The 14,175-nt window shown below is 46.4% G+C and overlaps 1 protein-coding gene and 1 long non-coding RNA gene across 31 annotated transcripts in view; one reads left to right on the top strand and one right to left on the bottom strand.

The window, feature by feature from the left end:
- Positions 1 to 14,175, bottom strand: part of DLG1 (discs large MAGUK scaffold protein 1) — a 408,238-nt gene that overhangs the window by 380,095 nt on the left and 13,968 nt on the right. For all 30 annotated transcript variants that reach the window (XM_075069025.1, XM_075069021.1, XM_075069020.1 and 27 more), the window contains exon 3: positions 8,592 to 8,758. In XM_075069025.1, the coding sequence (XP_074925126.1) occupies positions 8,592 to 8,758 (167 nt within the window). The remainder of the gene's footprint in view (positions 1 to 8,591; positions 8,759 to 14,175) is intronic.
- LOC142047248 (uncharacterized) overlaps positions 1 to 14,175 on the top strand; it is a 498,878-nt gene that overhangs the window by 108,962 nt on the left and 375,741 nt on the right. The window lies entirely within an intron of this gene.

A 14,175-nucleotide genomic window follows, 5' to 3' on the forward strand; every position in this document is an offset into this window, starting at 1 on the left:
AACACATCTCGAAGAACAACAGTTACAAAGGTGAGTAACCGTCTTTTCTTCTTCGAGTGCTTGCTCATATCCATTCCAGTTAGGTGATTCCCAAGCCTTACCTAGGCGGTGGGGTCGGAGTGAGATGTCGCGGCGTGTAACTCTGCGGAGCCAAAGGCTGAGTCATCCCTGGACTGCTGAACCAGGGCACTGAGAGGCGCAAAGGTATACTGAGGACCAGATAGCTGCGCGACATCTCTCGTGGATGGGCATGTGAGCCAGGAAAGCAGCAAATGAGGCTTGAGCCCTGGTTGAGTGGGCCATGAGGTGGCTCAACGGAACATGAGCCAAGTCGTAACAGGCGCGGATGCATGATGTCACCCAGGATGAAAGCCTCTGTGAGGAAACGGGGTAGGCCCTTCATACGCTCTGCCACCGCGACGAAGAGTTGGGGGGTTCTGCGGAAGAGCTTTGTCTGCTCAATATAAGAAGTGCGTGCTCTACGGATGTCTAGAGAGTGCAGCTGTTGCTCCCTGCACGATGAATGTGGCTTCGGAAAGAAGACGGGAAGGAAGATCTCCTGGTTAACATGGAAGGCCGATACCACTCTGGGGAGAAAGGCAGGGTGTGGTCGCAACTGCACCTTGTCCTTGTGGAACACAGTATATGGAGGGTCTCCTGTGAGAGCCTGGAGCTCAGAAACTCGTCTTGCCGATGTGATGGCCATGAGGAAAGCAGTTTTCCAGGACAGGTAGAGAAGGGAGCAGGTTGCTAATGGCTGGAATGGGGCCGACATAAGTCTGGTAAGAACCAGGTTGAGGTCCCAGGTTAGGGTGGGGCGGCGTACCTGGGGGTATAGCCCCTCCAAGCCCTTGAGGAATCTGGACACCATAGGATGTGAAAACACCGAGTGACCATTCTCCCCTGGGTGGAAGGTAGAGATGGCCGCCAAGTGCACCCTCAAAGATGATAACGCTAGGCCTTGTTGTTTAAGGGACCAGAGGTAGTCCAAGACGAGGGGGGATGGAGACCTCGGCGGGAAGAACGTTGTGTTCTCCACACCAGCATGTGAAACGCTTCCATTTGGCCAGATATGTTGCTCTAATGGAAGGTTTTCTGCTACCCAAGAGTACTTGTTGCACTGGGTCAGAGCAACACATCTCAGACTGGGTCAACCACTCAGGAGCCATGCCGTGAGATGGAGGGACTGTAGGTCTGGGTGATGTAGTTTGCCGTGGTCCTGAGTTATCAGGTCCAGGTGAAGAGGTAGTGGGATAGGGTCGGCTATTGACAGGTCTAGCAACATGGTGTACCAGTGTTGCCTGGGCCACGCTGGAGCGATCATGATCAAGCGGGCTCTGTCCCTGCGTACTTTCAGCAGGACCTTGTGAATAAGCAGGAACGGTGGAAAGGCGTATAGCAGGTGAGTCGTCCACGGTATCAGGAAGGCGTCCACTATCGAGCCCTGTGAGAGGCCTTGAAAGGAACAGAACATCTGGCATTTCCTGTTCTCACGGGACGCGAAGAGGTCTACACGGGGAAATCCCCACTTCTGGAAGACCAAAAGAATAACATCCGGGTGAAGCGACCACTCGTGAGAAAGGAAAGATCTGCTGAGGCGATCCGCCAGTGTTCCGAACCCCCGGGAGAAAGGACGCTATGAGGTCTATAGAATGGGCTATACAAAAGTCCCAGAGTTGAATGGCTTCCTGACAAAAGGTCAAGGACCTTGTCCCGCCCTGTCTGTTTACATAGTACATGGCTGTTGTGTTGTCGGTGAATATTGACACACAATGGCCTTGCAAGTGCTGTTGGAACGCCTGGCAAGCAAGACGGACTGCTCTCAGCTCCCGGACACTGATGTGCAAGGCCAGTTCCTGAGACGACCAAAGGCCTTGCATGCGTAGATGACCGAGGTGAGCACTCCAGCTGAGAGATGATGCATCTGTCGTCAGGGACGCAGAGAGCTGGAGCGGATGGAACGGTAGCCCTGCACACACCAGGGTGGGGGTCAGCCACCAGTCGAAGGAGCCTAGGATGCTCGGGGGAATGGTGACGACCATGTCTATGGCATCCCTGCCTGGTTGGTACACTGAGTTGAGCCACAATTGGAGGGGACATAGGCGTAGTCTGGTGTATTTTGTCACAAATGTGCAGGCTGCCATGTGACCCAGGAGACCGAGGCAAGTGCGAACTGAAGTCAAGGGAGCAGCTTGCAGACTCTGGATGATGGCCACCACTGCCTGGAATCGGGGTAGCGGTAAGCAAGCTCTGGAGAGGATGGAGTCCAGGGTGGCGCCAGTAAAGTCTATCCTCTGAGTCGGAATCAGAGTGGACTTTTCCGCATTGATCATTAGGCCTAGATGTAGGAAAAGGTCCTTGACAATGCGGACATGATGGATCACTTGTGCCTCAGAGGAGCCAGTCATCTAGATATGGAAAAACGTGTATTCGACGGCTGCAGAGGTGGGTGGCGACTACAGCCAAGCATTTCGTAAATACTCTTGGGGCTGTAGAGAGGCCGAACGATAGGACTGCGAACTGAAAATGTTGGCGGTTGACTATGAACCGGAGGAACCTTCTGTGAGGTGGGTAGATGGCTATGTGAAAATATGCATTTTTCATGTTGAGGCCAGTGTATCAGTCTCCGGGATCCAGGGATGGGATGATGGTCCCCAGGGATACCACATGGAACTTCAACTTTATCATGGATCTGTTGAGTTCCCGCAGATCCAGGATAGGTCTGAGACCCGCCCTTTGCCTTGGGGATTAGGAAGAAGCGGGTGTAAAACCCCGTGCCCCATTCATGTTCCAGTACCTCCTCTATGGCTCCTTTGGCAAGGAGCGTCTGCACCTCCTGGAAGAGAAGTTGCTCGTGAGAGGGGTCCCTGAAGAGGGACGAAGAACGGGGCTGGAAGGGGGGGGCGTGAAATAAATTGGAGGTGGTACCCAAATTCCAGCGTGCATAAGACCCAGCGATCTGTCGTTAGCTGGGACCACGCAGGGAGGAAAAGGGAGAGGCGGTTGGAGAAAGGAGGGAACGGATCCTTTGACAATACTGGTATACTGGTATGACGCCCTCGGCCGCACCTTCAAAAGGAGGATTTTGGCCCTGAGGAAGGTTTGGAGGAACCTTGGTTCCGGCCCCCTTGGTTGCCTGGCTGCCTCCAGCATCCGGTTCTACCCAGCCTTCTAGTAAAGTCCTGTTTCTGTCTGGGCTAAGGGTAAGAGTGGTGTGGCTGGGGGCGGAAGGGCCTGCGCTGAGTCACTGGCGTCTGCATGCCCACTGAGCGCATAATGACCCTGTTATCCTTTAGACTTTGCAGCCTAGGGTCTGTCTTATCTGACAATAGGCCTTGCCTTTCAAAGGGGAGGTCCTGAATTGTATGTTGGAGCTCCAGGGGAAGGCCTGAGACTTGCAGCCATGAGATATGCCTCATAGTAACCCCGGAGGCTAGGGTCCTGGCCACTGAGGCCGCGGCATCCAGGGAAGCCTGGAGAGAGGTTCTAGCCACCTTTTTCCCCTCATCCAGGATGGCCGCAAATTCCTGTTGGGAGTCCTGAGGGAGCAACTCCTTGAACTTGTCCGCTGCCGCCCAGGTTTTATAATTATAGCGGCTAAGGAGGGCCTGTTAATTAGCCACGCAGAGTTGGAGCACCCCTGCAGGACAGACTGCGCCCCAGCAAGTCCATGTGCTTCGTGTCTTTTGATTTCGGGGCTGGAGCCTGCTGGCCATGGCGTTCTCTCTCGTTGACCAACTGGACAACGAGGGAGCAAGGAGGGGGATGGACGTACAAGTAGTCATAGCCTTTGGAGGGCACCATATATTTACGTTCCACTCCCTGGGCAGCAAGTGGGACAGAGGCCCGAGACTGCCAGATCGTATTGGCATTGGCCTGGATCGTCCGTATAAAGGGGAGGGCCACTCTCGTGGGGGCATCAGAGGATAAAATTCCTACCACTGGGTCCTCTACCTCCAGGACCTCCTCGACTTGCAAGTTCATATTTTGTGCGAAAAGCCTGAGGAAGTCCTGGTGGGCCCTCAGGTCGATTGGTGGAGGGTCTACAGACAAAATTCCGGCTACCGCCTCGTCAGGGGAGGAGGATGAGGAGAGACCTGGGACAAGTAGGTCAGTCGAGGGCTCATCGTGGTGGAAAGCCTCTGTCTTCCTTGGGATCTGGGAGTCCTGTGGCTGGACCAACGCTTCCTCTGAAGTAGGAGGAGGAGGTCGGCTTATGGTGGCTTCCGGCACCCGGTGTTCTGATGTGGCAGGGCGCTATGGGCCTGGATGTGCACCTTGGGCCTGATGATATGCCCAAGGTGTCCAGAATGCCCGCTGTTGAGGTCCGTAATCCTGAGCCTGGGGCTCGTGGAAAATCGTGGTGGGCACATCGGCGTCTCTGTCTTGGGCATATGCACTGTCCGCCTGTGAAGACACGGGCGGGTGCCGGGACGGCCAGGGAGGAGCTGAAAGACCATGGTAAGGGTCCCTCTCTCTCGCCATTGGTGATCTCCTCAGCACCGGGGATCGGTATCTGGAGTTATACCGGTGCCGAGAGCGAGACTGGGACCTGCGACCAGCGTGGTGCCGTGAGGTCGACTTGGATCTCGAAGGTCTGCGGCAGGAACGGCTGCGAGAGTTGCGGTGCCAGGAGCGATACAGAAAGTACCGGGCCGGAGGCCGAGACGTCGATCTATGCCGCGAGCATGACCGGTACCAAGTAGGCGATCGGTGGCGGGACTGCAAGCAGCGTCGGGACCGTGATCATCGATGAGACCGTGAACAGCGCCGGGACCTGGATCATGATCTGTGCCGGTCTGCCGAGCTGACTGAAGGAGGTCTCATTATGGTTGGCTTGCCTCTGGAGTGTAACACCCGCACCGGTGGTGCTGGGGGTTGAGGCAGGACAGACTCCATCATGGCTATAAGGTCCCTGGCTGTGGAGAATGTCTCCGGCGTAGAGGGGACCGTAAGCTCAACCACAGGCTTTGGCAGGGAGCTCTCAGGGACCGGACTCGATGGTCCCCGTGGGACCGGAATCGATTGTACCACAGTGGACGGTGCCGCAGCAGGTGCAGGTGCCAGGCAGTCCACATGAGGCTACGTCTGCGCCAAGAGCACAGAGGTAGTGGAGGACTTCGACCTCTTCTGCTTCGGTAAGAGAGATTGGTGCCGAGCAGACCCCTGCACCGGAGATGGCCGGTGCCTCAGTGTCTTGGCTGTGCCGGCACAGTCCGGTGCCAGAGAGCTGCTAGCAAAGTGCTCAGCGCTCAGTGCCGAGGACGGAGGGTTCAAAGCTGCCTCCAGGAGGAGATTCTTCAGGCGAAAGTCTCTCTCTTTCTTTGTCCCCAGTTTAAATGCCTTGCAAATCCGTAATGTGCGATTCCCCAAGGCACTTTAGACAAGAGTCGTGGGGATCGCTTGTGGGCATCGGTTTATGACAGGCCGAGCATGGTTTAAACCCCGGTGAACCGGGCATGGGCCCCAGCACAGGGTGCAGGGAAGGGGCTAATGCCCAAACCCTGGTGTAACTATATACACTAACTATTCAAGAACTATCAAACTAGCTATAACTATATATAAAATCAACTATATACAACAACAATAGTGAAGAAACAAGGAGTAGCTAGGGAGGTGGAGGACAGCTAAGCCGCACTCCACTGTTCCAACGACCGACACAGGCGGTAAGAAGGAACTGAGGAGCGGTCAGGTCAGCAGGGGTATATATCCGGCGCCACTCCAGGGGCAACCCAGTCGACCCACTGTGGGTTGATCGGGCAAAAATCTTCCGACGAACATGCACGCGGCACGCACACACCTAACTGGAATAGATATCAGCAAGCACTCGAAGAAGAACTTATCAACTCTAACCAGACTACTGCCCAGATGATTTTGTGACAGGTTAAGGGACTTGCTCCAACACTCTGGTGCTCACTTCTTTTAAGGGGTACAAACCCAAAGGGGTTTTATGAAATTTGCACACACACACCCCAACCTCCCGCAGCAGTTTCTCAGATCCCATCTTCTCCCTCTAAAGCTTCCTCCAGGACACAGTTCCCTATGCATCCTAGAGCAGGATTTATTCCTTGCAGCCAGCAATCTGGACAGTCTCCTACAGTCAGGCAAAACATTTCTCTCCCATGAGGGAACAGTCACCGGACAGGAGCTGGTTCTACACACCCCCACCCCTTGTGGAGCATTGCTTTGCCTGGTCTCTCTGATCAGAGCTTCTTAGAGGGTACCAGGGCTTCGGTACCAGCGGGAGCTGAAGAATCAGCTGTACCCACTGTGAGACAAGAATGAGCTCTATGAGGTGACTTGCCCCTCTTTCTAGAGCCTCTCTAGACGTTATCTTGTTCTGAGAATTTCATCTCTGGAACTGCGCCTGTAGCTCCATTAGTCACTGGAGCAGCCTAAGAAGCTGAGATCAACATATCAGGTGGGGTGGGAGGAATAGGGAGCATTCTATTAAGAGAAGCTTCAGTTTAGCCTCTCTAACTTTGTGGGACCTACCTTTGAACCCCAAGCAGCCTTTACGCTTTGATGGTAAGTGAGTTTCTCCAAGATATCAGAGACAATTTGAGTGCCCATCACTATGAGGAAAAGACCTGTGGCAGTTATGATAAGGCTGGAACTCCAGAGTCCTAGGCATAATCCAGGGAACAGCCAGAGACCACAAGGGGCAAGAAATTTGGGGGCAAACCCCCTAGCACAAAGTAGGCGATAACTAAGAAAAAAAATTACTGGAAAATAATAAGTATAACAAACAAAACAAAACAATCAAGGCAGAAAGGTTGAAAGCAGCAAAAAACAACTGCTCCGTCTCAAACCACAGGCAGTCAAGAAGAAACTGAAGTGGTGGCAGGTCCACGCCTCCCGATACCCCTTCACATGGGAGCACAAGGCACTGCTTGACACAGATCTGCAGACACTGCTATTTACAATCTCTAGTCAAAAGTGCATATGCACAAACACATCCTATGGTGGAGCACCCATAAGGATATACACTCAAAGAACAACCAAGGTATTGATGTTAGCCTGTAAAACCAGACTGGGCAACTCACTTAGGCTGGTCCACACTTAAAGTTTAAGCTAACAAAGCTATGTTGGTTAAGGGTGAGAAAAACCCACATCCCTGACTGATATTGCTATGCTGACCTAACCACCAGTGCAGATAAAGCTGGATTGAAAGAAGAATGCTTCCTTCAATCCAGCTACCATCCCTCAGAGAGGTGATGTACCTAAACCAATGGAAAAACCCCTTCTGTCAGTATAGGTTGCATCTACACTATGGGATTATACCAGCACAGCTATAGCCCTATATCATTGCTGATATAGTCCACATAGCTTAGGGCAGTAGTTTCCAAACTTTTTTGATCACGCACCCCATTAGTAAAATTTTTGAGCACGCATCCCCTGCCGTGCCAGCGCTACCATTTTTCCCAAAGGGGGCGGGGGGGGGGAGGAAAAAGGCCGCCTGGACTCTCACCCGAACTGAAGACAAAGCAAAAAAAATATGATGCGATTCCACTGTAGATTAGAGACATAAACATGTGATGTGTAGGAGATCATCTAGATATCTTACAACTCTAGTTTTGCCATTTCAGTCACTTTTGTTAACAATTAAAGGTTCATTGTCTAATCCCTAGAATCATACCTAGTGTATTTTTAAAGATATGTATAACATTTGCTACTTTGGATAAAACACAGAACCCCAGAATGAGGATTTTCAACACAAACCACACTCTTCAAAAGTGATAAACTTGAAAATTTTAACAAGGAAAGAATGCTAACACCCTCATGAGTCACAATATCCTAATGTTAGCAATTTACCCTGTCGCAAGGGAAAAAGTTATTTCAAGACTGAGATTTTTCAAAGCCACCTAATAAGTTTGGTCCTCAAAATTTCCTTTAAAATTAATGTGAATTGGATATCCAAAGCTCCTGTATGGCTTTGAAGATAACTCAGAGAAAAGGGCTGGAATTAATGTAGAGACTGCACACACAGCTCCTGTACTAGGAGGGAATGAACTGCTCAGCTTGACTCAGCCAACTGGACCTTTCTCCATTCCTTGATAAGGGTAGCAGTATATTCTTAAGAGTAACAGAAGAGGACCACCAATATAAATTGCTGGGATTTTCAAGCAAAACATTTCAATGGACTGAAATGCTGAGAGATAGGATCCAGTGGTGGTAACATGTTCTACGTATGACTAGATCTCATCTCAAGTTTGTATGGCTAGGTGTGATGATTCTAAACTCATTAGTTATTGCAAACCTTTGATTTGAGAATAAGAGCCCTGTTTAAGGATACAGTCAAGAATCTGGAGTGCATTCACCTCTTTTTGTTTAGTAAATACTCATTCATATCCATATTTAAAGAAGTTATTTCTACAATAGTACCCCTGTGACTAAGATTGTTGATGAAAAAAAGTAATATAGGAATTTTTCCCAGGAATATAAATACTTCTGACAAGAAGAGGGAGTGAGGAATAAGAACAAAACTATACATTAGTTGATATCCTCAAACCAGCAGTGGGTTACATCTCATAAAACAGGAAATGTTTGATTAAGAACTGAGATAAATAGGACCATCATCCACACTATACCTCTATACTTGGGCTAAGACTGCTTGGCAGTGTTTCTGATGTCACTGTTGTGCTTGGAAGGCTGGAGAAATCCCAGGTATTCACATGTTGTACTGGTTCAGATAGCTTAGAGTGATCAATACATTTTGGATTGTCCAGTAAGGTCACTTCATAAAATTCTTGAATATCTAGAAATGTAAAAATGGTTCAGAAATGAGATTTTATATTACAGTACAATTATATTAATAGTTTCTTTTAGTAAGCTTTAAAAAAAATTACACAAAAGATTACACAACATTTTAGTCCCATAACCAGAATAAAAACTGAGGTGTAAAGCAGCATTGCCTGGGTAAAAGCAGCACATATCACTGATTGACTAATAAATACAGTACAAAGCTAACAAAAACCAAAGTTACTTACCAGTTACACCATTTCTAATTTTAAGCTTCAATTATCTTATTTTCCTTGGTAAATGAAAAATTAAGTCTAGATAAGCCAGTTTCAAGAAAGGGACACGCTAAAAGATAATGACTCTTGTGCCAAATAAACTGGGGTTTAGGGAAAAAATCCAAGTATCTCAAAATGTTTTGTGGCAGGATACAGGCAAACAAGAGCATTTTGGAGGGAGTAACTGCAGATCCTCTGACTGCAAGTACAGTTAGTTGGTGAGTTACATGTTTGGTCTGTTTGTAATTTGTCTCCATAAAGGTCACGCCAGGTGAGACAGGTCTGTTTGGGTCTGTGAAGATTACATGGCCGGCACCGTTAGGTCTTTGATCAGACTCAGCGTTTGACATCTGAGTAGTTAATCTTTCCCTGAGAGCAAGGAAATGGAGCAAAAGCAGCAACACTTGGTATACAAACCAGTAGCCAAGTAAACCCTTAAGCAGAATGGGGCAAGGAACAGGGAACTTTCAGAGGATATTTACAAGAGGAACTGTGATTCCTTCTGTTCAAGTATGGCTCTTCCACAGGCGTGGATATGAAGAACAAAACAACTTCCGTGACATGCCTTGGATTTGCTATCTTTCTTTCTGTCAGAAGTCAAGAGATTTCTGGTGCAAGATGAGTAAGGTGGTGACAAAACTAGAACAGATTCAGAAAATTGGTGCTCCAGACACCACAAGGAAAAGATCTGTGATAAAGGAACTGGAGAAGCAGTAGAAACTGAAGAGATAAGGTTGATGAGGCTATATCTTTTATTGGACCATTGGTCTCTCTAATAGCTTGGGACTGACACATCTACAACTACACTGCATAGAAACGGAAGAAGCAGACAGGCAATTTGATCAAGAGGGGAAAGAGAAACAGAAGCCATTCAACCCAGCTAGAAGTATTGAATAGTTATCAAATATTCAACTACTCATCAGTGATGAGCCCATCACTGAAATAACAAAAACAAAGTTACTAGGGGACGTACTCATCCTTGTGATATGAAGCAAGAAACTACAAAAAGTGGTTTTCAACCATCCTAAGGTGGTTTCCTCTAAAAACGTTAAAATGTATTACTGGCACGCAAAACCTTAAATCAGAGTGAATAACTGAAGACTTGGCACACCACTTCTGAAAGGTTGCCAACCCCTGATCTAGACCATCCTTGACAGGTGTTTGTCCAACCTGCTCTTAAAAATCCCCAATTATGGAGATTCCACAATCTTCTTAGGCAATTTATTCCAGTGTTTAACCACTATGACAGTTAGGAAGTTTTTCCTAATGTCCAATCTAAACCTGCCTTGCTGCAATTTAAGCCCATTGACTCTCGTCCTATCCTCAGAAGTTAAAAACAACAATTCTTCTCCCTCCTCCTTGTAAAAACCTTTACAAGAAAATAAGAACAGCCATACCAGATCAGACCAAAGGTCCATCTAGCCCAGTATTCTGTCTACTGACAGTGGACAACGCCAGGTGCCCCAGAGGGAGTGAAGCTAACAGGCAATGATCAAATGATCCCTCTCCTGCCATCCATCTTCATCCTCTGACAAACAGAGGCTAGGGACACCATTCCTTACCCATCCTGGCTAATAGCCATTTATGGACTTAACCACCATGAATTTATCCAGTTCTCTTTTAAATGCTGTTATAGTCTTAGCCTTCACAACCTCCTCGGGCAAGGAGTTCCACAAGTTGACTGTGCGCTGCGTGAAGAAGAACTTCCTTTTATTTGTTTTAAACCTGCTGCCTATTAATTTCACTTGGTGACCCCTAGTTCTTGTATTATGGGAATAAGTAAATAACTTTTCCTTATCCACTTTCTCCACATCACTCATGATTTTATATACTTCTATCATATTCCCCCTTAGTCTCCTCTTTTCCGAGCTGAAGAGTCCTAGCCTCTTTAATCTTTCCTCATATGGTACCCTCTCCAAACCCCTAATCATTTTAGTTGCCCTTTTCTGAACCTTTTCTAGTGCCAGTATATGCACTTTAATGCACTTGAAAACTTATCAAGTCCCCTCTCTGTCTTCTCTTCTCCAGACTAAACAAACACAAATTTTTCAATCTTCCCTCATCGGTCATGTTTTCTAGAGCTTTAATAATTTTTTGTTGCTCTTCTCTGGACTTTCTCCAATTTCTCCACATTCTTCCTGAAATGTGGCACCCAGAACTGGACACAATACTCCAGTTGAGGCCTAATCAGCACAGAGTAGAGCGAAAGAATTACTTCTTGTGCCTTGCTTACAATACTCTTGATAATACATCCCAGAATGATGTTTGCTTTTTTTGCAACAGCATTACATTGTTGACTCATATTTAAGTTGTGATCCACTAGGAACCCCAGAAAAGGGGTCCACTGCTTCCAAGGAAAGAGTCCCCCATCCTGTAAGTATTGCCTACATTCTTTGTTCCTAGATGTATACTCGTTCATTTTAGCCATATTATGGGGCATAATGTTTGCTTGAGAACAGTTTAACAAGCAATCCAGATCACCGTTTATCTGTGACCTGTCCTCTCCATTATTTAATCACTCCCCAAATCTTTTGAGTTGTGTGCAAATGTTATCAGTGATGATTTTATGTTCTCTTCCTAGTCATTAATAAAATAGCACAGGGCCAAGAACAAGTCCCTGTGGGACCCCATCTAGAAACACACCTATTCAACGATGATCCCGTTTACAATTACATTGAGACAAGGTAGGTGAGGTAATATCTTTCACTCGATGAAATTCTTTTGAGACCTGTTAATTAGCTAGTTTTAAGTTCATTTATTGGAAGTCATTTTGATTTTGTTTTATTCTGGTTTGTTTTAAAAAAATGTCATGTATCAAAGTCAAATACCTTTTAGAAGTCCATTACATCAATGCTATTACCTTTATCAGCTAAACTTTTCATCTCATTTAAAAAGGTATGAAAATTGACATGATCTATTTTCCATAAACACATGTTGACTGGCATTAATTATATTACCCTCCTTTAACTGTTTATTAATCAAGTGCCATACCATTCCTTTCATTCTTCTGTCCAGCATCAATATTAGGCTGACAGGTCTATAATTACCTGGATCATCCCATTTACTCTTTTTAAAGAGTGGCACATCAACAGCTTTCTTCTCATCTTTCAAAACTTCCCCAATGTTACACAAAAAAAGAAAAAAAACCACCAATGTCAATGGCTAAGCTCATTTAAAACTTTTTAATGCAGGTTACTGAGACCTGCTGATTAGAAAGTGTTTAACTTTATCAGCTGCGGTTTAAAATCTTCCTTATTTACAACTGGAATGGAAAGTCCTTCATCATGCAACATCTTTTTTCCCCCCAAATACAGAACAGAAATACTTTTTGAAAACTTCTGCTTTTTCTGCATTATTGACAATTCTACCATTTCCATCTAGGAATGGACAAATATCATTGTTATGATTCTTTTTTGTTCCTAATATGCTTTTAAAAAATCCTTTTTGTCCTTTACTCTGCTGGCCACAGATTTCTACTTGTGTGCTTTTTTCTCCTGATCAATTGTATACAATTCCCAACTTCTGATTATATTCATTACTATCAACTTCCCCTTTGTTCCATTTTTTTTAACACATTTATAGCCAGCATTACTTCCTCCCTACGTCAGGTTGATTTCTCAACTGTGGATTTTTGGGCATCAAGTAAAGAGTTAAGCAATTACCAAAAATCATTTATATTTTTCTGATTAAATTCTCTTTCAGCTGATTTGGCTCGTAATTGTTTTCAGTTTTGTGAAATTAGCCCTTTTAGAGAACAAAGTTCATGTGTCTATATAAGGTTTGGACTTTCTGTTTGCACATGGCAAATGTGACCAAGTCATGATCACTTGTAGGTACACGATCATCAATTTTATTTCTGTGATTAATTCCTCTTTTATCTGTCAAGAAGAAATCTCCTCCGTGGTGGATGCAACACTTTCTGAATTAGAAAACAGTCATCTATAATATAGACCAGGGATCGGCAATCTTTGGCAAGCGACCCATCAGGGAAATCCGCTGGTGGGCCGGGACGGTTGGTTTACCTGCAGCATCCGCAGGTTCAGCTGATCGCAGCTCCCACCGGCCGCGGTTCGCTGTTCCTGGCCAATGGGGCTGCGTGAAGCAGCAGCCAGCACATCCCTCAGCCCATGGCACTTCCCGCAGCCCCCAATGGCCTGAACAGCAAACCACATCCAGCGGGAGCTGCGATCGACCGAACCTGCAGATGCTGCAGGTAAACAAACTGTCCCAGTTTGTCAGCAGATTTCCCTGACGGGCTGCATGTCAAAAGTTGCTGATCTTTGCTATAGACATTTCAAGGATGTTTTAGTACTGAAAGCATGAGATTACCAGCATGTGTCATTCAGACTGAAGTCCTCCATTATAATGCAGGGTTTTTTTTCTACACATTATAGGTAGGTGCTTACGGACCCAGAAGGAACCAGTCATCCTGTTTCCTAGTGTGATTTGGTGGTACACACGAGACACCAATTCCAGTACGCCATCTTGTGCTTCTATTACACACATGGTGATTAATTAAATTTAGCAAGCCATCCTCCTAACATTTACATCAATTACTGTACCAAAATGTAAATGGTTTTAAAAATATATTCTTGGTGGGGGAAATTCCTACAACTCCTGCATATTTTCAAAATTGTTTACATAAGGGGGCCAAGTACTTTTCCTGTGTCAGTCAATTAATTCTTTCAAAAATGTTCTTGCATTACTCATATCCATGATACGTTTAAAAAAGAAATATTCATTCCAAGTTAAATGTCTTGCTTTCTGTGTGCGTCTTTTCATTGCACTGAAAAAAGCAGCGAGCAGGTAATCTGCACCCATGACTTTTCTTGAGACTGATCACTGCTTCAAAAAAACCAAAGGTTCAGCGTGTTATTTCAAAGCAGGGCAGGCAATTCAAGACATGTGTTGCATTTGCCAAGCTCTCAGCAGCTCGGGATAATGAAGAACTAGTGGACAAAGTATAAGCAGAATCACATTGGCTGTCAGAATAGTAGACAAATTCCCAAAACCTGCAAATGTATTCAGTCAAAAGTTCTGAAGAAATATCAGCTCTCTCAACTGCTCCTGCACTAATCTATCCTTTGTGCTTATCCCACCTCCTACACCCAGTTTAAAATATCTATGTAATGCAGGTGACTCGGGGCATGTTGTCAGC

The sequence above is a fragment of the Chelonoidis abingdonii genome, chromosome 8 (assembly GCF_003597395.2).
Source record: "Chelonoidis abingdonii isolate Lonesome George chromosome 8, CheloAbing_2.0, whole genome shotgun sequence".
Taxonomy (NCBI): domain Eukaryota; kingdom Metazoa; phylum Chordata; order Testudines; family Testudinidae; genus Chelonoidis; species Chelonoidis abingdonii.